General features: G+C 39.4%; 1 protein-coding gene and 1 non-coding gene across 23 annotated transcripts in view; one reads left to right on the top strand and one right to left on the bottom strand.

Moving 5' to 3' along the window:
• ZMYND11 (zinc finger MYND-type containing 11) overlaps positions 1 to 25314 on the bottom strand; it is a 134457-nt gene that overhangs the window by 46114 nt on the left and 63029 nt on the right. For 21 of the 22 annotated variants that reach the window (XM_043563233.1, XM_043563232.1, XM_043563244.1 and 18 more), the window contains exon 3: positions 2352 to 2511. In XM_043563233.1, the coding sequence (XP_043419168.1) occupies positions 2352 to 2511 (160 nt within the window). Of the gene's footprint in view, positions 1 to 2351; positions 2512 to 25314 lie in introns of those variants that run through there. The other variant, XM_043563246.1, reaches the window with a different exon arrangement.
• Positions 21641 to 21745, top strand: LOC122474147. Its single transcript, XR_006294831.1, has one exon. It is a non-coding gene; the product is annotated as a U6 spliceosomal RNA (small nuclear RNA).

Here is a 25314-nt window from a genome sequence, read left to right as displayed (position 1 = left end):
AACAAATCCAGGGTCTTGGGGAAAGTTCTATACAAAGCTCCTTGTGTTTAAAGATACAGGTTAAAAAGTAAAAAGACCCTGATGAGAATTTTTGCTTGTATGGTTAGGAGGAAATGGATGTGCTTTTGCTAAACCGTATGTAGGCATTTCTTAAGCATATTTGTTCACTGGCCAAAATTTGCTTTGAGTACACAGCTATATGCTTTATACAGATAATTTCACTGAATCCTTTCACAATCAAGTGAAATAGATATTAATATGCCCGTATTATAGGTGAGGAATGAGGATCAGAGGTTAAGAAATTTCCTCAAGGTCACACAACAAAATAAATGTTTGAGATGGGGTGGAAATGCCATCTATTAACAATGTAAGACCTGACCCTCTTTCTGCTGCAATACACTGTCTCCGAATTTTTATTTTATTTGCTTATTCTATAAACTAGGCACAATTTTATACACCTCGTTGTATTTGTGTACATGCATACATATAACATGCATACTTAGTACATAAAATGTTTCTAAGAACCAACCAGAATTAATAAAACCTGTACACTGGTTGTTTCATTTACATACAAAATTTCATCTTGAAAAATGAAAAAAGAAAAAGAAAAGGATGATGCTATAAATATGTAGACTAAGGACATGTAAAAATAAAAAGAACACAGAATCCAATGCAGTGGTGAACGCATAATAGCTCATTAACTGCTTGTTGAAGTAAACTGAACAGAGAACCTCCAACTTGGAGGGGAAGAAAGCTTACGGGAAGTAAGGAGAAGTAAAATCATTTGCATGAAAAATGTACACATGGTCCACAAACCAAAATCCTATGGATTAGATTAAGTTGCACTTACTATCGGTTAATTATATATAAATATCAAAAAGTACCAGTATCGCCATCTATACTAAGTCTGTAAACTTCCCAGTGTGTTGGGATTAGACATTTTCTATCACCTGGATTATATTCAATGTACAAAAAGGTATCAATTATCAATGTCTGATGGAGATTTAGATCACCTCATGCTATAATTATTACGACTTGGCCCCCACAGTTTCTTCACTGGCAACAAAGCTCTACTTTTCTGAAAGGAAGTGAACAGAGAAATCACCATGATGGAAACATTCTGACTTAAGATTTCAAGAGCACTTCTAGTGCTCACATCAGAGGATACCGGTGACATTAAACACTTTTTCTTCCACATTTTGTGTTTATGGAAAATGTGAATTTTCTTTCCTAAAACTTTGAAGGCACAGATTCAACTGATAAACACAGCACTGAAAGTGAACAACTTCCCTAATGTTTAAACTTACTGCTGCCCCCATGGACCAGCTGACCCCAGAAAGCATGCCCCTCGGGCCTGACGGCGGGCGTGTGCGCCCATACATCCACCCGGGAGCCAGAAAAAGTAACACGATTCACAATTCTTGGGAAATGTTTCCACAGAGAACAAATTTTAAGGTTTTGTGTCATTTTTATGAGAGAATTCATGATAAACACTCTCAAAACACCTACTTACTAAATTGACACCTTTCAGACACTAAAAAAAATTAGTATCTATTATATTTGAAGCCTACCATCTTTAAATGATGTTCCTCAGCAAAACTTAAGACTTTTCTAATCAAGAAGTATCAAAGGCATATAAAGGTAGGAAGATAAAAATATTACACAGGAAGCCAATTTTTACACAAGAAAAAAAATGCACTTTTCCATGGGCCCCTGAGTATCCAAGTGTAACGTAAAAGGAAAGAGAAGACTAAAATGTCCTCACTTCAAAGAGGAGTCAAAGTAAGAACTAGGCAAAACTATAAAGAAAACTTAACTCTGTCTTTCCTGATTTGTATTAGAGTGCCACCAAACCAGCTTATGGTCATGGTCAGTGAGGACACAGGCCAGGGGACCCTAACGTGGCCACCGTTGTTCCTGCAGAAACCCTATGGACAGGTGGCTCTCGGCGTGGACATCATCCAGCCTGAAGTGAGCAGTTTCCCAGGGAAGCCCATCCTCCTTTTCACTCTGTCTAGATGGCATCGACATTATCCTGCATTGAAACATTCCTTACTAGCATCTACTGAAGAAAATAGGAGTACCATTAATTACATGTACATTAAAAGGGACTTCATTTTACAGATTCAAGGTAACCTAGACAGAGAAAGCAGGCTCTCTGTAGAACTGAGTTTTCTCCTAAAGAAGAACGAAATTATCAATCCTGCACAAGTATGCCCTTAAGGTTAATAAAGAATACTGAAGTGAAATATCACTAAACTTCTAAAAATCAATTTCTACGGGTTGTATTTAAATGATATTCAAAAGCTTAAAATCAGCACCTCCACATTTATCAAATAAAATATACTTACAATCTCATCTCCTGGCAACCAGTATCCTTCCTGCTCAATACCAGCCTTTGAGCCTTTGCAGCCCACTGTTAGGGTTTCCACAATGAGACCATCTTTCACAGCCAGGCTCAGCTGACGGGTGGTCTCTTTTGGATGCATACCGTGGACTCGAGACATATACCTGAGCACAGAGGGAAAGCAAATTTAAAAACCCCTTAGTACTAAAAAAAATAATAATAAAAATAAGAAAAAGAGGTGATTTCTCTTTTGTTACAACTCGTCCTTACAAGGGCCCTACTGAAGAAAGAAAGAAAGTCCTGAATATTTAAGTCTTTTAATTACCATGGTATTTTAAACCTTAATTCTATTTGTATATTTAGAGGAATATTTGTTCAAAATAGTCTTTAACCAACAATATAAATCCCTTAACAGATTTTAGTCAAATATCTCATGTAGTTCTGGCTTCTAGAGTAATTACCACTAACTCCCACTCTTCAAATTCCAAATTTAGAATTTTACCATCTCTAGTCACAGGACCTCTTAATATAAAAGAATACTTGGACTCAAAACTCAGGAAATGACACTAAGGAACATATAACAATTACACGAATGGCTGTCGACATAAAGAAACAAGAATGTATGTTGGGATCAATAAAGCAAAAATGTGATTTTCAATGAAATAGACTTTGGATTCAATCAATAAAGCCTACAGGCACTCCCTGGTTTACATTCACATGGCACTTCATTTAATTTCTAGAAATGTAATATCTCAAATGTACTCGGGACCACAGAGAATAACACTTAGGTTCCCTTGTAATCACCAACCATAGTGAACTCATGTTAACACTACGGAATCTTTGCTTCATCGCTTGTTTTTTAAGGAAATAGAATGTTACACATATGGTTGGATTTGTGTTGTTCTCCATTTCCCTCCATTCAAACCCCAAAAGCCTCCTCCAGTAAGCTAGTGGACAAAGAGCTTCCTCTGGACATCCAGACACAAAAACATACTATGTGGCAAGTCAGGCCATCTGTAGATGCTCCAGAGAACCTGGCACAGAGAAGACGTGGGGCCGCGCCCACAGTCCTTAAGGAAATTTACTAGCACACAAGAATTTTATACCAAATTAATCTGTCATTTAAGTATCAAAGCATTCACAACAAATCATTTTGAAAATGCAAGAATGTATCATAGAAGAACCTTCTAAATTCAAAGGATAAATTTCAAGAAAGCAAAGCAGTGAACCCGGCAGAAGGACTGATGTGCATGTAGTCTGCAGAAGATCACGGCTTTCTGTTTACAAGACCACCAACTCTCACAAGGTGCTGCTCCATCTATCAGTGCAGTTAGCTGCAAGGATAGGAAAGACGAGGGTGGGGATGGTGGTGAACGCACGCTGGCCTCAACAGAGCGACACCCCAGCACATCCAACCCGGCAGGAGAGGCCCAGGAGCCCCACAGTGTCGCCTGTGTTGCCAGAGGCGCAGCCCTATTTCCATGTGCAGAGTCAGTGCAGAAATTGTCAAGTCCAGGTGCAATGGGGGAAGGGACATGAACCCAGGTGACTGTGTCTTAATTTCCTCATTGTTCACAGGAAGGAGCCAACAGAAATGAGCTCAAGTACACCATCTCAATTCATAAAGGTAACCCTCAGAACAAAAATACAAACCTTCTCAATGATCTGAAGAAACTCCTAAAAAACATATTATGTGATGAAACACAAAAACACCAAAAGGAAACAGGAAGCATATATTACACATGACAACAGGACCAAAACCAAGTTTGTCTGTTTAATAAATACAGTTTGGCTAATCTCCACAGTACGAAAAAGACAGACTGAATCACAACACTAAAAATACACAGTCTACAGGACACACTTTTAAAGTGACTCAGACAACTGGACAAGAACGGGCACAGGCACATCATAAAAATGCAACCCAAATGAAACAGGATTGACACTGTAATGGACAGGATTTGGAATCCAAGGCAAAAATCAGGTTTAAAAAAAAGACAAACAGGGCATAGGTTGTTTGAAGCAAAGACTGTAAGAAATAAAGGAAATATTGACAGGAATACAGAATTATGCGACTCCTTTCCATCCACAAAACATCTAGGGGACAAACCTAAGTATTCATACAGAAGACCTAATTAACAAGGCGGAAGGCAGATCTAGTTAAATTTATTCTGAAACCCAAACATAGCTTCAACAGGTCCAAGGAAAATTCTTTACAGTTGAGCATAAAATTGGACACAAAAACAGCCTTATTTCAGATTCCAAAAGTGATGGCAGACACTTGCTAGTTGCAGTGAAAGTAAACAAGGTATTAATAATAATGGAACTGCAAAACGCTCATGAACAAGTCAATCAAAAAGGTTATCTAAAAATTGCAAAAAAAAAAAAAATCTAAGCACATAACTAAAAAGCTAAAGCAGTGTCTAAAAGATAAAAAGTGAAAACTAAGAGTCCAGGAGCCCTTCCTTAAGAGAAAAATAGAGGTATCATTAGTTGACCTAATCAACAATGAAGACACAAATCAGAAAAACATACATACTAAGACATGTCTACGGAGCCATAACCATAAGTAACAAAGAAATTAAAACAATTATAAGCAACTACTTTGTTTATTTCTGTGCCAAAATAGAAGATAAACACTATAAGTTTCTAGGAAAATATTAATGACCAAAACTTGACCACAGAAAAAAATAGAATACTTGAAATGGGCAATTTCAAAAGAAATTAATGGAGGAAGTTGGCAAAGAGCTTTCTCAGAAGAACACCAGCTAGGGACATTTTCACAAGGCACTTCTATCAATCTTTTAATGGTCAGATAACTCCAATATGATATAAACTTTTCCAGTACTTAATAAAGAGGGAATGCAAGAAATCTAGCAAACTAATAGTAACAAACCCCTACAAAAATAGCGAAGAAAAAGAAAACCAGTGTCCCATAGGAACAGATAAAAATCCTAAATTAAGTATGTGAATATAGTCTAATATTATTAATATAAAATAAATGTTAACATATTAACACATTCAAATATCAAAAGAATATACTATAACAAGGGTTTAATTCTAGGATTTCCCCAAAGATTTCTTATTACAAAGAAATCTAGAAGTATGATTCATCCTATTAATAGATCAAAAGTGAGAAATATATGTGTTAAAAGCGCATTTAGTAAAATTTACCATCCAGCCCCGAACAAAAAGGAATGAGTAAACACTTCCTTAACCTGATCAGGAATATTCAACGATGCCTTTAACCCTATGCCAAAGGTAATAACCAACATACCTAAAAAAAGGAAATAAAGTGTAAAAGTTGGTAAAGATTTAAAATAATTATTTGCAGATTATATTTCTAGAAAACCTAAGGAAATCAGCTGACACACTATTTTAAATAACCAAATAATGTAATCAATTATTCATTTGAATACAAACTAATATACTAAAATTAACAGCAGCATTCATATAAACCAAAAAAAAAAAGTTAAGAAATTTAAAATAAGACCACAATTGTTTACCACAGCAATAAGAAAGATAATACAGAGTGATAAACAGAAGAAAAGACAAGATCTGTATGAAGAAAATGCTGAAATGCAACGGACATGAGAGGATGAACACATGCGTGATATCTGAATGGAAGACAACAAAATCCAAATTGCCTCCAAGATCATTTAATAAAATGCTACCACAAAGTAGGCAAATTAATTCTAAAGTTCTGTAGAGAATTAAAAAATAACTTCCCAGGAAAATTCTTTCAGGGAAATATAACATATTAAAACACTGTTGAGCCAAAGTAATTAAACTTTTGTGTGAACAGTAGGCCAATGGAACAAACATAAAAGTCCAGAAAGAGACCCAAATACACATTTTGATTATAATAAAAGTGCCATTTCAAATTAGTGTGGGAAAGATTAACCAACGAACACAGGACACTGGGACAAGGGGCTTTGCTACCTTGAAAAAGAATAAAGATGGGGCCGTGCCTTAGTCTGTGCCCATAAGTAAATTCTGAATAGGTCAGATTTAGGTGCTGAAAACAAAACCACAAAATTATGACAAGGAAAACACGGGAGAGCAATCATGGTGCGAATAAAACCTGCCTAATCTGAAACAAAAACCAGAGTGATTTAAAGAAAAGATTGAAAAATTTACATAAAATCAGCAATTTCTACATAGGGAAAAAAACATGATAACCAAAGTTAAAATCACAAATGCTAACCTGGGAAATATATTTGGAACACACAGACTGAAAGACTGAACTTAAATTACACATATTCTTAACATATTTTAAAAAATCCTAATTGATAAGGAAGACCACAAAACAGCATTCTGTGACTGTCATAGGTCTGGCACACTGTGCAGACAGACAGGACCTGATGGGAAGTATATCACAGGTGCCATGTAAAAGAGCGCTACACTGTGGGGCAAATGTCTACCAAGTATAGAAACGTATACACCTTCAGAGCCAACAGTTTCACTTCTGGAAATTCATCCTATAGATACACTCAGACATGTGTGAAGTAATATATATACAAGACAGGAAATTCATTTTAGCATTGTTGGCAACAAGATTAGAAAGAATCTAAAAGTAAATCTTAGGGGGCTGGATAAATTGTAATACTACAGCTATACCAAAAATTATTATACAATTGTTAAAAAAGTGAAGCAGTGTTGTCGATGTTATTAGGACAATGTAAGTTCTAAGATATATTATGTTTAAAAAATCTGGGCATGAGGTTATATCCAACATCTAAAAAGAACATAATACAACTCAAGAGCAAAGTAACAATCCAATTAAAAAATGACAAAACATCTGAATAGACACTTTTCCAAAGAAGAAATAAAGACGGCCAACAGGTACACAAAAGATGCTGAACACCACTAATTATCAAGGAAATGCAACTCAAAACCACACACACACACACACACACACACACACACACACACACACACACTCCCCAAGCTGACAGATACGAAGAACAGATGCCAGTGGTGGGGTATAGGGATGGAGGTGAAATGGGCCAAAAGGTCACAAACTCTCAGTCACAAAATAAATGTCATGGCGGAGAACAGACACAGCATGGCGACTGCAGTTAACAACACTGTACTGCATATTTGGATGTTGCTAAGAGAGTAGATCTTGAAAGTCCTCCTCACAAGAAAAACATTTTTTTCTAACTATGCAAGGTGATAAATGTTAACTAGACCTATTGTGGTGATTATTTCACAGTACATATGACCCTAAACACCACCAAGGTTAAGGGCGTCGACCCCCTGCACAGTCGAAAATCCACACAGAACTTTTGACTCCCCCAAATTTAACTACTAACAGCATACTGCTGACCAAAAACCTAACAATATAAACAATTAACACACATTCTACATGTTATATGGGGTACATATTAAATTCTTATAATCAAATAAGCTAGAAAAAGGAAAATGTCTCTAAGAAAATCAGAAGAAAAAGAAAATACATTTACAATACTATATATACCATCTGAAAAAAAAAAAAACCTTGTGTAGAAGTGGACCCTTAAGGGGTCAACTATTTATACAGATACTGAATCAATTATACAGATACTGAATATACAGGTACTCAATCATTATGGTGAGTACCTGAAACTAACGTTATTTGTGAATTATGCCTCAATTTAAAACAAAAGAAAAGAAGAAGGAAATCAGTGAATAAAATCATGGTATGAAACTGTCCACTTTCTCAAAAACATTATACAATCATCTCTGTACGTGCACAAGAGCTCCAGAGGTAGATCCAGGAACGGTGGAGAAAGTTCAAGTAGAACTAAGTGGCTCAGAAGCAGGGGTCGGATGAAGACATTTTCCCATGGTCCCCTCTTCAGAACTTGACTGTCCATCTATTAGATGTCCATCAGTCCATCTGAAGACTGTTACTTTTAAAAGCCAGCTACCATTTACCACCTCTCCAGCAATGCGTGGAAGTTCCCTCCTCCGACATAAGCTTGCCCATCTTGGGCAGCCCCCTCCTTTCTTTTCAAACTCATCTTGGCTCTTCTTGGACATTTATTTATCCATAATGATTTTAAAATCAATTTGCCAAGATCCATGAAAAATATTGAAATTTTCATTAATTTGAGAATAAATATCATTACAATACTGACAAGACTTGGTACCTCTGTTCATTTATATCTTCTGTGTCTTTAACAAAGTTTTATAATTTTTCTCCCTAAAATTCTTGCATATTTTTTGTGATTTTTTCCTAGGTATTGCCTATTTTTTGTTTCTTTTGAAAAAGGGAGTTTATTTTATATACTATTTTCTGGCTGATGGCTGCTAGTATATACTGAGAAACCTTGCTAAACTCTCATTAAAGTATTTCTGTTTAAGTCTACTGAGCTGTTTAAGTAAGTCTATTAAACTTGCCTTTTTTTTTTTTTTTTTTTTTTTTTACCGTGCTGACCAGGACTTCTAGCACAACACCACTGGGCTGTGATGGCGGGTACCCTGCTCTTAGATTTTGCAAAGATTACAATAGTTCACCATTAAACATGACACTTGCTGAAGGTTATTGATAGATGTATTTTATCAAATATAAATAAATACAATTACAAATACGATTGCGTGCTAAGGATACATACAGGTAGCTATGTCTTATTAAGAAAATTCTTTTCCAGTCTCAGTTTGCTGTTTTAACAAGAATGGCATCACATCATTCCTTGAAGTTTTTTAATCCACTGAGTGTAACCACACACTAGCATGCACACAGCTACAAAACGTGCAGTAAGACACAGGAAGAATTTTCTTCTCTTTAGTGACAACAGTATGTTGGGCTAAAAGAAAGCTGTTCCAGTCCAGGGGGAATGAGGGTACACACAGGGCACATGAGGAAGGACATGGGGTAGACTCAGGAAGCCCCTTCCACAGGGACAAGACGACCAGGAGAAGGCAGGGGTGAAGCACTTGAACATGAGAATCGCATCCAGGCAGAACAGTGCTACCTCCCAGGACCGGCACATCCTGGGAATAGCGCAGCTCTGAGGGAAGGGCTTTTGTTTTCTCAATGGGAGGTCTGGGTTTAGGTTATTTAGAATAAAGAATAAGTGATGAGTACGCATCTAAAAGTGTCATCTAAAGGCTAGGAACATGTAAGACCGTTACATTAGCCTTGGAATCTTCTCAGATGGGTACTATTTACTTCCCATGAAGGCCTTAGGACCTATTTGCTGAACTATCTGCAGATGCAGTCAGAAAATTAGGAGATGAAAAATTATTTTAGATACTGCTTTGCATAAAATTGGCATTCAATAAATGCTTCTCGGATATATAAATGACTAACAGAATTTCAATGTCACCTTTTAAATCTTTTATTTTAGACTTGCAGAAGAGTTGCAAAGATAGTAGACTCCCCACATGCCCTTCACCCAACTGTACCTAATGTTAACATCTTAAGTAAAAAAGTACAGTTATCAAAAGTTGTTAATTTTTCCTTTAAAAACTTATTTTTTAAATTGAAATATAATTGACATATAACATGGTTTCAGGTACACAAAATAAGGATGCAATATTTATATAGACTGCAAAACGGTTCCCACAGTAGGTGCAGTTGACAGGTACACATTTCTTTTTCTTTCCTTTTTTTTAAGCTTACTTATTTTGAGAGAGAGTGAGAGAATCCTAAGCAGGCCCCACACTGTCACCACAGAGCCTAAGGCGGGGCTCGAATTCGTGAACCACAAGATCGTGACCTGAGCCTTAATCAAAGAGTTGAACGCTTAACCAACTGAGCCCTCCAGGCGCCCTGACAAGTAATCATTTCTTAATGTCATAATTAACACTGTAGGATGTAGTACACTGGCACTTGAAACTATAGACTTTATGCAGGCTTTTTTTTCTGTCTGAGGGACCAAATTCACGATGTCTCAGTATAGGACTTTATGAGCTTAAGAAGCATCCACAAATGAAAGAAAGGATATCATAAAAATGTATTAAGAAGAAAAATGAGTAACGACTAACTCTGCCCCACAGAAATTATTATGAAATACTTTATTGGGAAAGTGACAATAATCAGGTTGGCATAAAATTTTATTACTGCTGACAGTACCAACCATTTAAAAACAATGCACTGGACAGAAACATTCCAACAAAAGATCAGAATACCTAGAAATAGGTCCAAGTACACAAAAATCTCATTATGAGAGGCAAGCATTACAAAAGAAGGGAAATTTTAACAATATGTAGCAAGTGATAATAAAATAACTAAATGCAATCTGGATAAAAATAACTAGATCTGTACCATAAATTCTGAATAAATCAAATTTTAAGTGTAATGCAAAAATAAGAATGAACTGGAATAAAGTGTCTATATATTCTATTAAGGGCCACGTAAGAACTAAAATGATAGAAGAAACAAAAGAGAGCTTTAAACACATACAAGATTGCAAAATCTAAGAGTAACAAAACTCAAAACAGGAAACAATGAATTAGCAAAACGGCATACCAGGTAGGACAAAGGTGAACTACATACCTATCAACACTGTGCTGAAGGGCTTCTTTTGTGTGTGTGGTCTACGCAGCACATCCAAAACTTTAGCGAGTAACGCAAGACCTTTGGTTAACGTTTACTGTGACAGACATCACCAGTAAGTTGGCAAGAGTCAACAAACACAGCTCATAAAATAATGCCTAAACATGAACAACTCCTTACTCTGTTCTGTTAAAACAGCAGTGATTCTCACCTCTTCTTAAAAAGGAAGAAGGAGTCGGAGAGCTGTAGACGCTGATTAAGTGACGAGCCACCGCAAGGACATGGACAAGCCTAAGACTGGCCTGCATGAGTTAGTTACGAGTCTAGAACTGACTGCTGTGTGCGGGACCTTAAACACAACAAAGGGTGCCAGCTCATTATTCCTTTTCTCAGGTCGTCAGGCAAGTTTGCTCCATGTGAAAACGTTTGGGTTAATAACTCAGGCTAAGGTCCTGCCAGGCCTCTCACTTCCTTACACGCTGCTGACCCATCACAGGGACTTATCTTCATCAAATAAAGACACAAAACTAGCAGACTGGGTTTGAGATGCACAGACGGTGGCCAACTAGTTTCCTATTCTAGTTTCACTTAGGATGAATCATGAAATAGTACATAAAGGTCTAATACTTCCTAAATGTTATGTTTGATTTCTCTGGGGTTTCTCAGTAAGGTTTATCTCATCTTACCCATCCCCTCTCCTGCAGTCTGTCCCCAAAGTGTTCCCAACTGCTGCTCAGCCCTCAAGTGCATCCAAGCAACAGGCTCAAAATCCTACGGTGGGTCACCTCCCCCGAGGTAATTCTGCAAGTTCCAAGACAAAATATATATATTATATATATATAAATATATATTAATATTATATATATGTGTGTATGTATATATATTATATATATGTATATATTATATATATGTGTATATATATGTATATATTATATATATGTGTGTGTGTATATATATATATATATATATACACACACACACATACATATATACATATATATATTGTTAGTGGTAGACAGCCACTGCTGATTGAACATTTTTACAAAAGAAATCTCACAAGTGGTAATTTTCTAAAAGTGATTATCTACCTTTAACCTTTCCAATAATGATCTGAACAACCTCAGCCACTTGTATCATGTTGTTAGAAATACACATACTGGGAAATGACACACTGATGACACCAGTATAAATACGACCCAATCTGACATGTCTTCTGTTGATGGAAAAGACATAATGAACATGTGTCCCGTCCTTCACGAACAGCCCCACACTATCCTGGAATCTAGAGGTCTTCATCTGGATGAAAATATAACAAACCTGTTTTGAGTGTCTTCTGGACAATCTGAATATAGTTGGCCCTGCCTCTAATTTCACTGTCTAACTGACACCTGCCACAGCTGCCCCAAGACACGTGTTCAGGGGCTGAAAAGACTCCACTAAGAACAACACCAGGACCGGAAAACAAAATACAAGTTTACGTGAATGTTGATCTGATCTCTCAATGCTAAAGGACACTCTGAGTATAAAAGCCATGGGAACAGAGAAGGGCCACAACATCTGACTACATAAGAGGTGTGGAACTTCTCCAGGACACAACACAAACACCACAAAGCATCTAGAGCGATCAGCACCTCACTAGAGGAAGGTGGGTCTCCCCCAAGCCCGTTCGCCTGCTTCACACGCACCTGTCGCACAGGAGCCAGCCCACGCGCAGGAGGCAGGCTTCTGTTAGCTTTGCAGGTCCAAGGCCAGAATCCGGAAGGTGGTCCTTCTAGACGTCTGCCCTCCTGCTCAATACCAGACAACTGTTCACCATGGATTTCCAGGGTGACTCTGGGGAAAACCCGACAAGGAGAGCCAAAATGTGCTACGTTTTCTGCCTCCTTTCAGAATTCCTGTTTAACCATAACCCTTGAATCCTATCTCCCTCATTTCTGAACTAGTTAAAACAAATTTAGGACCACCTGGGTGGGTAGATCAGCTGGTTAAGAGTCGACTCTTGATTTTGACTCAGGTCATGATTTAGCGCTTCGTGGGTTGGAGGCTGGCGTCAGGCTCTGTGCTGACAGCTCAGAGCCCAGAGCCTGCTTTGGATTCTGTGTTTCCCTCTCTCTCTGCTCCTCCCCCACTCATGCTCTATCTCTCTAAAAATAAATAAACATTAAAAATTTTTTTTAAGTAAAATAAACACCAAAAATTTTTTTTAAAAAAGAATTGCTCTATTTTAATTACACCAAACAGCACACTGTAAATCATTACTTCATTATTTATGCCGTGACTTTAATTAAAATCAGTAAAGTAAAATCCGTAGTTATTTTACAGTTAGATGGAAAGTTTAAAAATCTGAAGCAAAGTTTTCATTTGGAGGAAAAAAACACATTTTTCCTGGACACACATACTGCTTACTTTCTTGTTAACACCGGTTCCATTATATAAAAAGGGAAAGAGTTTACATTCAGAACTCTCAATTTCAGTAATGATGAATTATACACCTTACAGGGTACTTTCTTACACTATTCAATCGGCATGTCCCCACATTCACCAACTTTTAACAACATCATTTCGCAGTGCGTGTGTCACCGTGACGCAACCTGATCCGTGTGGGGCTGCACAACTCGCAACAGGCTGAGGGGCAGTGCAGGCTTCATGCCTGACATGGAAATGTGCTGCCAGCTTCAGGTCTGGTTGCCTCGCCAGCTGGAAACAGCACGAGCAGCAGCAGGCACCCTTCCGGCTCACTCGTGTATGTAACAAGGACCTTTTAATTAAAACTGCATCTGAGGCCTCAGCCTGTAACTATGCAACACGGGACGAGACTCTGCCAACCGACACGAGCTTTGCAATGGACAAAAAATGGTTACTTTTATGAAAACATTAAGAATAAATCTCTTTCTGGCATTACTACTGTTAGAAATGGCTGTGTTCACCTCAGCAACTGACTCCGTTACTGACATTGTTAAAATCTGAGGCTTCCCCTGGTTTTAGCTACTAGAAAACTAAAGGCCAGGTCGGTAACACATCCTTTACAAGCTGTGGGGCTTCAGGGACAATTCACCTGCAGAATCTTTATTCCTGGCTCCACTCTGCAGCCTGACCTTCCTTTCTCCTTTCCTCCTCAATCTCCATCTACCAGCCGACCTTACTCTTTTACTGTGCTTACATCTTTTTCTAATTGTCCCCAAAATATATGTGGAACAAGTGACATTCTGATAAAATACATGGTGCATGTCTGATGTACACATACGAACACAATGTACACACACACATTAAAAAATGTCCACCCTCCACCCTCTTCTCCTGGCTTGTCTGCTTCACATGTATAGCACAACTACCATCAGTGCCCTACCCAAGTACTGATATTCCATCCCTAGGCATTTATCTGAATACACATCATCTACACCTGCATGTGAGAGCACAGTGCAGCTTTTATCATAACAGCCCCCGAATGGAAACATCCCAAATGTCCCTCAGCAGGTGAACGGACTTTAAAACTGTGGTATATCCATGTACTAGAACACTGCCCAGCAATGCAAAGCAATGAATTACCAACATACACAGCAAATGAATCTCAAAACCTGCTGACCAAGAAATCAGGGCAATCATGGAAAAGAATGGATTGTGTGATTCCACGTCTATAAAACTCTAGAACAGGGGCGCCTGGGTGGCGCAGTCGGTTAAGCGTCCGACTTCAGCCAGGTCATGATCTCGCGGTCCGGGAGTTCGAGCCCCGCGTCAGGCTGTGGGCTGATGGCTCAGAGCCTGGAGCCTGTTTCCGATTCTGTGTCTCCCTCTCTCTCTGCCCCTCCTCTGTTCATGCTCTGTCTCTCTCTGTCCCAAAAAATAAATAAACGTTGAAAAAAAAAATTTAAAACAAAACAAAACAAAACTCTAGAACAAGCAAAGCTAATCATTGCAGTGAAAAGCAGATCAGGGGCTGCTTGCAGCTGGAGACAGGGAACAACCTTCTGTATCTTCATTAAGATGGAGGTTACATGGGGCATCAATTTGCAGAGAAATGAAGGAAAGGGACTTCCTCGCGGAAATACTGCTAGTTCACAGGAGAGCTGATTCCGCAGTCGGTGCTGGTCAAGGTTTCAAGCTTTCTGTGGACAGGACAACAGGCTGCAGGCAAAGAGCCCATGGTCACTCAACATCCAGCAACCACGTGAATGAGGCAATGCCACGTGCCACTTCTATTTTTTGGTTCTTGGCATTCACTGATCCACAAAACAGAAACAAACCCTTCCTACTACCATGCTCACTGAGTGGGCAAATGATGGCACTCTCACAAAATACAAGGCCCTAAAATACCGACAGGGGTCTCTCATTCTAAAGTTTAAATTCCAAAAGAGAAGACAGACTTAGCATAGAAGAGAAAAATAAAAACTAAAACTGGGCCCCTTCCCACCACCATCAGGGAAAGAAACAATGAATGGATTAAAGAACTCTGAAAGGTAAAACTCCAAAGTTGATGAAAGAAAATACTCCAGAATATTCTTGCAGCCATATTAAGAAGGATTCCTTAAATAAAATTTCAAAAGCACAAACCATTAGGCCAAAAGCAATGAACTTGATGACCTCAAAATAAAAATCTCTGTTCAACAAAGAACAGTATGGGGAAAATTAACAAACAGACAACAGAACAAGAAAAGACGTTTCAAAGCGTGACATGTATAAAGGAATTAATGTCTAGAAGAACAAGAGGTTCTGCAAATCAACAGAAAAAGACAAGTACCCCACTGGGAAAATAGGCAAAGGATAAGAACAGGCATCCACAGAAAGTAAAGGCCAACCTTGTAAGAACACCAAGTGCTGCCTAATCTCATGAATGAATACAGAAACGTAAATTAAAATATCTCAGCGACAGCGTGTGTGCAGATGAACAATGGCAAGTAGCAGCAGACACGTGGGCATGGAACCCCATGCCCTGCGGAGTGGGGCATCTTCTCGAGACCGAGGCCAAATAGGTACATGTGCGTCCTGTAATCAAGGAGGAACTCTGCTCCTGGACAGACACACTGATGGACTCCTCATGTTTGTGCTGGTGAAGGACTAGAGCGCTGGGGGGCCGTGTGTGGCAGAAGGAAGCTGGGGACAACCCGAGTGACCATCATGTAGAAATCATCAAAACAGGGAGAAAGACAACAATTTAAGGAGACTACTGAACACAGTGTAAACGCTGGAAACACCCGAGTCATCCGAGGACAAAACGACAGCAGCACGATACAAATGCACAGGTGATCACACACAGTTAGCTATAGGGCTGGAATGACTGTCAGGTGCTCAGCCCAGGGCTTGGCACCGAATATGTTCTAAACCAGGGTTCCCGCATTGATTATCGTTTATCTTTCCCAGCTTACACCCCATATTTGCATTACTACATATCTATACAACTAGAAGACTTGGACGCATAAGAATTGGACAGAGGAGGCATGGGGGGCAGGACAAGCATAGTGGGAGAAGCCAGACCTACAAAGTCACACAGACCTCGGCCCGAGCAGCTGCTCTTATGATCAACTGGCTACATGGCCCTGGGCTAGTTATTTAACTTCTCTGCATCTCAGAGTGCCTAGTGATAAAATAACATTAATAGTGTCAACCCCCTGTGGCTGTCTGGAAGGCAAATACACTAACAGGATGTGAACCTTACAGTGGTTTACCTTGCGTGCCCCTCGCCCCCTCTCGGTGTGCTGCAGAAGTGTCCCCCAGCCCCTACTGGAATACCACGCACCCGCTACCATAGTAATTTATGGTGACCATGGAACAACGTGGTCAAAGGTTAATCAACGTCAACGAAAACACAAGCATAGAAAAAAATGACAAGAAATAGATCAAAGCGGGTCTCTTACTTGACTGTGGACAGAGAAATTATAGGTGACTATTCTGCTTCCTGTTTTCCAAGTGTCCCGCCAATTGGTTATTTAGTTTACTTACACTAAAATATCTTCAATAATAATGCTTTACCACTGGGTGCTTTATAGATGCAGGGATGGCTAAACACATGCACTTAAGTACACATGACACCATGCTAACAGAATGAACGGAGGCATCTTAGTAGATAGGTGTGACGAAATTCAACATCCTCTCATCATGAAAACACTCAACCACCCGGGTATAGACAGAAACCTCCTCACCATAACAAAGGCCATAGATGATGGGCCCACAGCAAACATCATATTCAATTGTGAAAACTTGAGAGCTTTTCCTGTAAGGTCCCGAGCAAGACAAGGACGTCCACTTCTACCACTGCTAGTAAACATACCGCTAGGCACCTCAGCCCGAGCATTTGGATAAAAGGATACAAAGCATCCAAATTGGAAATAAGAAGTAAAATGACCTCTGTAGATTTTATTATCTTACACACAGAAAACTCTGTAAAGACTCCACAAAAAAGCTGTCACAACAAATGAATTCAGCAAAGTAGCAGCTCACAAGGTGATGCGCAAAATTTAGCTGCGTTTCTATACACAAAGAATGAACACACTGAAAAGAAAATTATGACAATAATTCCATTCATAATAGCATCAAAAAGTATAAAATATGTAGAAATGAGCTTAACCAAGGAGGAGAAAAGCTTGCACGATGAAGACTGCCAAACACTGCTGAAAGACAGTAAAGACGTAAGTGGAAACACATCCCATGTTTGTGGACTGGAAGAATTCATATATCGTTAAAATGTCCATATTACCCAAAGCAATCTACAGATTCGGTGGACCCTAAATAACCCAGATAATCTAAAACTAAGGAGAAACTGGAGGACTCACACTTCCTCATCTCAAACCTACTACACAAAGCTAGAGTAGGCAAACCACGTGGCATTGGCATAACCAGACATACAGACTAATGCAATCGAAGAGAGAGCCCAGGAAGAGACCCTCACACATACAGCGGAAGGGTTTCTGACAAGGGGGCCAAGACCTCTCAATGGGGAACCCGGTCTTTTCAACCAACACAGCTGGGAAAACTGCATCTCCACACACAAAGGAGGCGGCTGGGCACCTCCCTAACAGCATATACAGAAATTAACTCGAAATCGGTCAAAGACCTAAATGTAAGGCCCCAAACAGTAAAACTCTTGGAAGAATATGAAGCACAAAGCTTCACAACACTGGATTTGGCAATGATTTCTTGGATGTGACCAAGGACACAGGCAGCAAAAGAGAAAAAAGAGAGTGGACTTCATAAAAATTCTAAAGTTTTGTACGACAGGAGACACGGTCTACAGGGTAGAAAGGCAACTCCCCGACTGAAAGAAAATATTTGTGAATCGTGGATCTGGTGAGCAATTGCTATCCAGAAGAGATACAAAACCTGTGAAACTACCAACCAACCTGATTCAAAAATGGGCAAAGAAGTTGAAGAGACAGGTCTCCAAAGATACAAGAATGACCAATAATAAGCATGAAAAGACGTTGAATGTCACTGATCATCAGGGAAATGTAAATCAAAGCCACAATCAGATACCGCCTCGTGCCTGTCATCATGGCTAAAATAAAAAAGACAGGAAATAACAAGTGTTGGCAAGGATGTTAAAAAAGGGAACCTCTTGCACCGCTGGTGGGAACGCAAACTGGTGCAGCCGCTGTGGAGAACAGTATGGAGGTTCCTCAAAAGAATTAAAAACAGAATTGCCTATGACCCCACAACTCCACCTCTGGGTATATACCCCAAAGAACTGAATGCAGGGTCTCAAAGAGATCTGTCCACCCATGTCCATAGCAGAATTATTCATAATAGTAAAACATGGAAGCAACCCCTGTATCCATCACGAAGTGAATAGATAACTGATGTGGCCACACTCCATGCAACTGACTATTATTCAGCCTTAAAGGGGAAGAAAATTCAGAGTGTGTTATTGAGAACATTATGCTGAGGGAAACCAGCTGTAAAAAGACAGATACTATATGACTCTACGCCTCTGACGGATATAGAGTCGTCACTGTCACAAAGTCAAAGCAGAATGCTGTGTGCCAGGAGCTGTGGGAGGAGGGATGGGGACTCAGTGACTAACAGGTGCAGAGATTCAGCTTCACAAGATGAAGTGAGTTACAGGGATGGATGGTGGAGACGGCAGCACAGCAGTCTGGACGTAATTAATGCCACCTAATTGTAGGCTTAAAAATGGTTAAGATTGTAAACTATATGTGTGTGTACTTTACCACATTAAAAAAAAAAAACAACAAAGTAACAATGATCTGCCACTAGGTGTTTTATAGATGGGTATACAACAATTCTTTTTAATATTGCACTAGACAAAAATAAACTTCACAACCTAAAGAACATCTTTCTAGATCCTTCATCGATGAATTTATTTAAAATTTAGAATATACTCTGAAGAAAGGTTATTCCTAACAATCCAGACAAATAATTTGCTTGTACAGCCTCACGTTCTTCGCCCATAAAGCAGGGTTAATATGAACGTTGGAGCTGCTGTTACATGATAATCTGGAAGCACATGTTCATGACAGTAAATTAACATCTTCAACACCAGCAAGGATACAAATGTAGACCCACCAAACACCAAAAGGAAACAATGAAGATTAAAAGTTTGGACTGCGACATCAGATAGATCTATATTCCTATTTCTCTTCTGCAACCGACAACCCACATGGCTTTAGGCCAGATCTCAGCAGCCTGGGTCTCAAGACCTTCATCAGCAAAATAAGGTGAAGGAAAACAGACCACCTGGAGCAGTGGGCAGAATTCACACAGACAAATCTACGAAGTAGCACAGGGCTGCTTCTCAATTCTAAGCCTCCTGGAAACCACATCTTCAGCTCATGCAACTGAATACTTACGGTTACCTAGAAACCTTCTCCCAGTTCCTTTCCCTAGCTACTGGCTTCACACTAAGATCTAAAGAGAGGAAAGATGTGTGCCCTACCCTCAAGGTGCTCACAGCACAGGAAGTGGAAATGCTTTTATAGTAGTAAGAGACTATAATAAATAATAAAACTGAATTTCACACATATCACTATGTGAGCCAAGAACAAGGATAATGGGGCTGGTTACAGTGAGGAATGAATCAATACCTCACAGGAGATGGTTATCTGGTTGAATCTTAAAAGGGTATGTTTTGTCGATTAAGAAGGAAAAATACAAAATAAAGAATCAAAAATAACAGCTCAGAAAACGGAGAAGAGTCTCATCACACGAAGCCTTAGTGGCGAGCAGCAGGGCATGAAAAGGAGGACAGTCAGGGTCTAACTGCGAAGGGCTCACACAAATGTCCTGTTCAGGTATTGGCACTTTGTGCACAACGAGGAAATAAAACAGAGGATTTTTTTTTAATGTTTATATTTGAGAGAGAGAGACAATGTGTGAGCAGGGGAGGGGCAGAGACAAATGGGAACACAGAATCTGAAGCAGACTCCAGGCTGATCTGTCAGCACAGAGCCCAACACGGGCTTGAACTCACAAGCCGCGAGATCATGACCTGAGCTAAGGTTGGACACTTATCTGACTGAGCCACACAGGCGCCCCTAAAAAAAAGGATCTTAAGAAGAATATAATCAGATCTAAAATCTAGAAAAATACTGATGAAGTATGAGGGCTGAGTTCACTTGAAGGGGTCAGGAACAGCCTCCTCAGGGACACGACTTGAGAGAGGAGTCAGCATCCGGGCACAGCGTGCATCACAATGGATCCGAGGGTCTGCAGGGGTCCCGGGCGCCGAGAGCAGCACACCAGGTGGGTCATGGCAGCAGATGACGGGGAAGAGGAAGGCCCAGAGAGTATCAACTTGGCACAAGAATTCAGGCTTCATGAACAACAGAAAAAAGCTTTCGATCATGTAGCATGTGGTCAGATGGTGCTCTGGAAAAATCTCTCTGATTCCAAAGATGGGAAGAAACAGAGCAGCAGCAAGAGTGGGAAGCTGGAAGCCCAATTAGGAACCCACTGCCACTGCACAGGCAAGATATGAGGAGGGCTCAGACCCAGGCCAGAGCAAGGGAGAGCCCGCACACATGTAACATTGAAGAGGAACATTCGCTCTATCTGGGGAGGGAAAAATGAGTGTGTTTTACTCTATTTCCATATTCCAAACAAACTCACTATTCCCTTCTGGCTACAGGTTAAAAACCTCTGTGCTGGCCTTAGCAGCCCTCCCTGTCTGATGCTCTGCCTTCTCATCTCCCTTCCCTAAAAGTCTTCCAGTCCGTCTGATCCAACTCTGCCCGAATCCTGTCCAAACTCCGAGGTGCAGCTAATCCCACACCTTCTACAAATTCCTGACTGCAGCGACCCCTTGACTAAGGCATGGAGTGCGGATAACCCGGACAGCCAGCATGAAGGGCTGGCCCCTATTCCGTGTGGGGGGCCTCTACTACTTGGTAACACTAATTTATACTTTAATGGTTGTTTACACTTTTCTGTGCCTTAGCGGTACATTTCCTTCACAGAACTGCAAAGAAATGTCAACCATGAAAACAGCTAGCCAATAATCCAAGCCAAGAGGAGGGCCCCAAGAATTGTGCACACAGGAGAAAGCTCTCCGTGGAATTGTAGATTACGGTTGTTCAGAATCAGTTACTTCTTCTGCAAGGCTGTTATTGTGCAAGACAAAAAATAAGGATGTAACGGTGGTAAAGTTACCTGCCCATCCACTATCACAAAAGAAATGCAATAAAAAATAAATTATTGTAGATTGAAAAGGGTATGCGGTTAGTAATTCTGGGAAGAATTCTTGGGATTACATCCACAGTCTATTATTAGATGGTAGTTTTTCAAAGTAACTTATTTCCAAAGTAGCAGACAGGGGGGCTATCTCCTTCCTCTCCAACAAATCCAATGAGGGAGTGGACAGAGTGTTTGTTTCCACAGCATGTGTGCTAAAACTGAACGACACATAGAAGATTATCATGGCTCCATGCAAGGGTGACATGAAAATCTGTGAAACATTCCATACTTTTGTACTGTCTGCCTCCCCTCCAAGAAAAAAAAAAAAAGAAACAAAACAAAAAAACAAAGATAGAAAAGAAAATCAGCTGACATAGAGACAAAGCACAATTATGACATAATAGCTGCTAGAAGTTTCATAAGTTAATTTTAAACAAGTGAGTAAAGAGTGTACCCAGTGCAACTTCAAAGGCAGCCCTCACACAGGGACTTGCAGTGCAGGCTTACATCTGCCTATAGCGACAGGAAGGACTCCAGGTAAACTCATACATTTCAATGCCAAACATGGCACAAGAGTTCAGAGGTCACATTTTATAAGTGGGGTGTGACCCTAAAGTAAGCAACACATGTAATTAATTGATGCCCTAACCTGAAACATTAATTTGAATGGGACCAGTCTACCAGCCCAGGGTTGGCCTGATCACATCAGCCACAAGCACAGTCACCTCTGAACACAGGCCATCACAGGGGTGCTCAAGGCAGCTCAGACACAACTGCGTTTCCCAGCACGGAGCAGATGTGAGCCGACCTCTCCCAACAGCACTAAGCTGCCCATAATGCTGGAACATGTAGGTGAACATAAAGGCCATGCTTGTTTCAACAGGTCTTTAAATCACAACTACTACTTAGAATACTTACAAAATTCCAATGCCACGTTATAATTATCCAAGTTAGATATGAATAGTATGTTTGGATTTAAGAGGAAACAGAGGTGACACATGTGACTTACTCTTATGGAATATTAACATATAGGTGACATTTAGAAAAATAACATGATAATGAATTAGGAGTACTATTGGGAATCTCAGGGATTGAAAATCTAAATTCCACTGGTTACTGATTTTGTTGTCATAGGAGTCTTAATTTTTTTTTTTTAATTTTTTTTTCAACGTTTATTTATTTTTCGGACAGAGAGAGACAGAGCATGAACGGGGGAGGGGCAGAGAGAGAGGGAGACACAGAATTGGAAACAGGCTCCAGGCTCTGAGCCATCAGCCCAGAGCCCGATGCGGGGCTCGAACTCACGGACCGTGAGATCGTGACCTGGCTGAAGTCGGACGCTTAACCGACTGCGCCACCCAGGCGCCCCAGAGTCTTAATTTTTTTAAAGTTAGTTACTTATTTTTGAGAGAGCATGCACGTACACACACGAACTGTGAAATCATGACCTGAGCCAAAATTAAGAGTTGAACACTTAACCAACTGAGCCTCCCAGGTGCCCCTGACTCTTAATCTTTGTTCCTTGACTTAAAAACTGTAAAACAAGAGCTAACATTATGATCTGAAGCATAAAATTGTTATAAATATTTGTTTCATATAAATATCAAGTAGTCAAACATTTCAAAGCTTTAGTTTCACAACACCTATTCAAATTTCATAGAACTTATGAATCCATATGTGCCATTCACAAGTTAGCCTTTATAAACTTTCCAACTAAAAGAGAAGCTACCCTTGCCTGTGCTTATTTTCATCTCAACTGACTACTGTACTTCATTTTTTTAATGATAAAGTGACTTATTTGTTTCAATTTTATGATGACTAAACATCAGAAAACATCCTTTGATTTTTAAAACTGTAAAATGTTTTTTAATGAGAGGTCAAAATTTACCTGTGTTTATGTAGTTCCCAAATGAGAACTATGGAATTTTATATTATCATGAAATCGAATCTATAAATCTGTACTTTTAAAACAGAGAGACAGCTTCACCATTAATTAAAAAATCAAACTTAATCCCATAGATGTACTTTGATTTCAGAAGGACTCCTTTGGTGAAAGTACTCTCCATCCCAAATAACAGAACCTGTTAAAGAAGTTTCTGGAAGTTATACTTTTTAAATACTTGAAATACACAATAAATCTCAACAATGATTCTCTCATTTATAATTCCTTTTCTACTCCTTTTTTGAACAGAACACTAGCTGTTTAAAAACAGAGAGAGGTAATTAAAAGAAACTGGTAAAGAAGCACAGGCTTCTTTCCTAGGGTACATGGCAACCACGAGAGGCTCTATAAGCCAGCATACATAACCTATAAAAACCCTAAAAAAGAAAGAAGTTAAGGATTTTATACCCAGCCAAACTGACTTTCCAGTAAAAAAGGCTGCAACCAACTGTTAAGAACCAGCAAGAACTTGAAAATCACTTCTCATGAAACCTTAAGAATCTCCTAGATGTTTGTGCCACTTTGAAAAAACAGCATGGAGGCTACTCAAAAAATTAAAACACAACTACTGTACCATCCACCAATCCCACTTCTAGGTATTTATCTGAAAGAAATGAAATCACACTCTCAAAAACGTATGTGCACTTTATGTTCACTGCAGCAAACTCACCGTAGCCAAAGCATGGAAACTCCCTAAGTGCCCGTCCACAGATGAATACATAAAGAAGATGTGGTGACAATGGAATTATTATTCTGCCAAAAAGAAGGAAATCTTATCATTTTGTGACAATGTGGAAGGACCTGGGGGTATAATGCTAAGTGAAGGAAGTCAGACGAAGAAAGACAAACACTGTATGATCTAAAAAGACTGAGCTCACAGAAACAGAACAGACTGGTGGTGGCAAGTGTTGGGTGAAATGGGTGAAGGGAGCCAATGCTGTAAACTTCTAGTCATAGGATAAATGAGTCCCAGGCATATCGTGGACAGCATGCTGACTACAGTTAATAACACTGTACTATGTATTTGGAAGGTGCTAACAGAGCAGATCTGAGTTCTCATCACAGGAAAAACAAGGTGATGGATGTTAACTGAACATACCATGGTGATCATTTTGCAATAGGTACAAACACAAAATCATTATGTCATGCACCTTGTAAACTAACACAATATTATATGTCAATTACATCTCAGTAAAACTTGGGGAACAAGAATAAAAAGAATCTACCAGAGAATGAATTGTGGATACCAAGAGAAGGGCTGGTGGTAACCATAAAATGAATACTTGTTTGTAGACGAAGACCAAATGCCAATTGTGAGGAAGAAAGTAGAACATGTAATCGCTCTCACCTCTGGCAGGTTAGAATCAGTACAACTGTTTGAAAACAATGGGTAAAGTCATTTAGATGGTTTCCATCAAACATACTATTTATTGGTTATAGTGTTGGTGTGGTTACTCTGCAATAGCTTGACATATAACGTTGGATAAAACAACTGACTAGTTACGATTCATGATGTCTTTACTATGTAAGAAGAGAGAAACATTTTGGTAGAAGAGTTTGGGAAAAACTAGTAGCTATAAATTCAAATGGAAAATATCAGTATTCATTAATAGGGTGTTCTTTTGTCTTAAAATTATATATACTTCCTCTGCCCTCTAAAAGGCCTGGAAAGATCAACCAAGCAGCAGTGAGCACACTGAGGGCCAGACATGCTTCTGAAATACAATTTCTAAGTGAAGGAAATTAGAGCCCCTTGGAGAAATCAATGGTTCCAAGGGTATAAAACAGATGAGCCTGAAAAACCCTGTTGCAAGAAAAAGCAGAAAGCCACTTTAGGAGTCAATGTAGAGAGGCTCCAACTGGTGAAAGATGGAAAAATTTGAGCATAAATAAGGATTTTGTCAGAAATGGACTGAAACG

This window comes from Prionailurus bengalensis, chromosome B4 (genome assembly GCF_016509475.1).
Source record: "Prionailurus bengalensis isolate Pbe53 chromosome B4, Fcat_Pben_1.1_paternal_pri, whole genome shotgun sequence".
NCBI classification, from domain to species: Eukaryota; Metazoa; Chordata; class Mammalia; order Carnivora; family Felidae; genus Prionailurus; species Prionailurus bengalensis.
The sequence above is the reverse complement of the archived record's forward strand: the minus strand, read 5'-3'. Positions and strand labels throughout refer to the sequence as shown.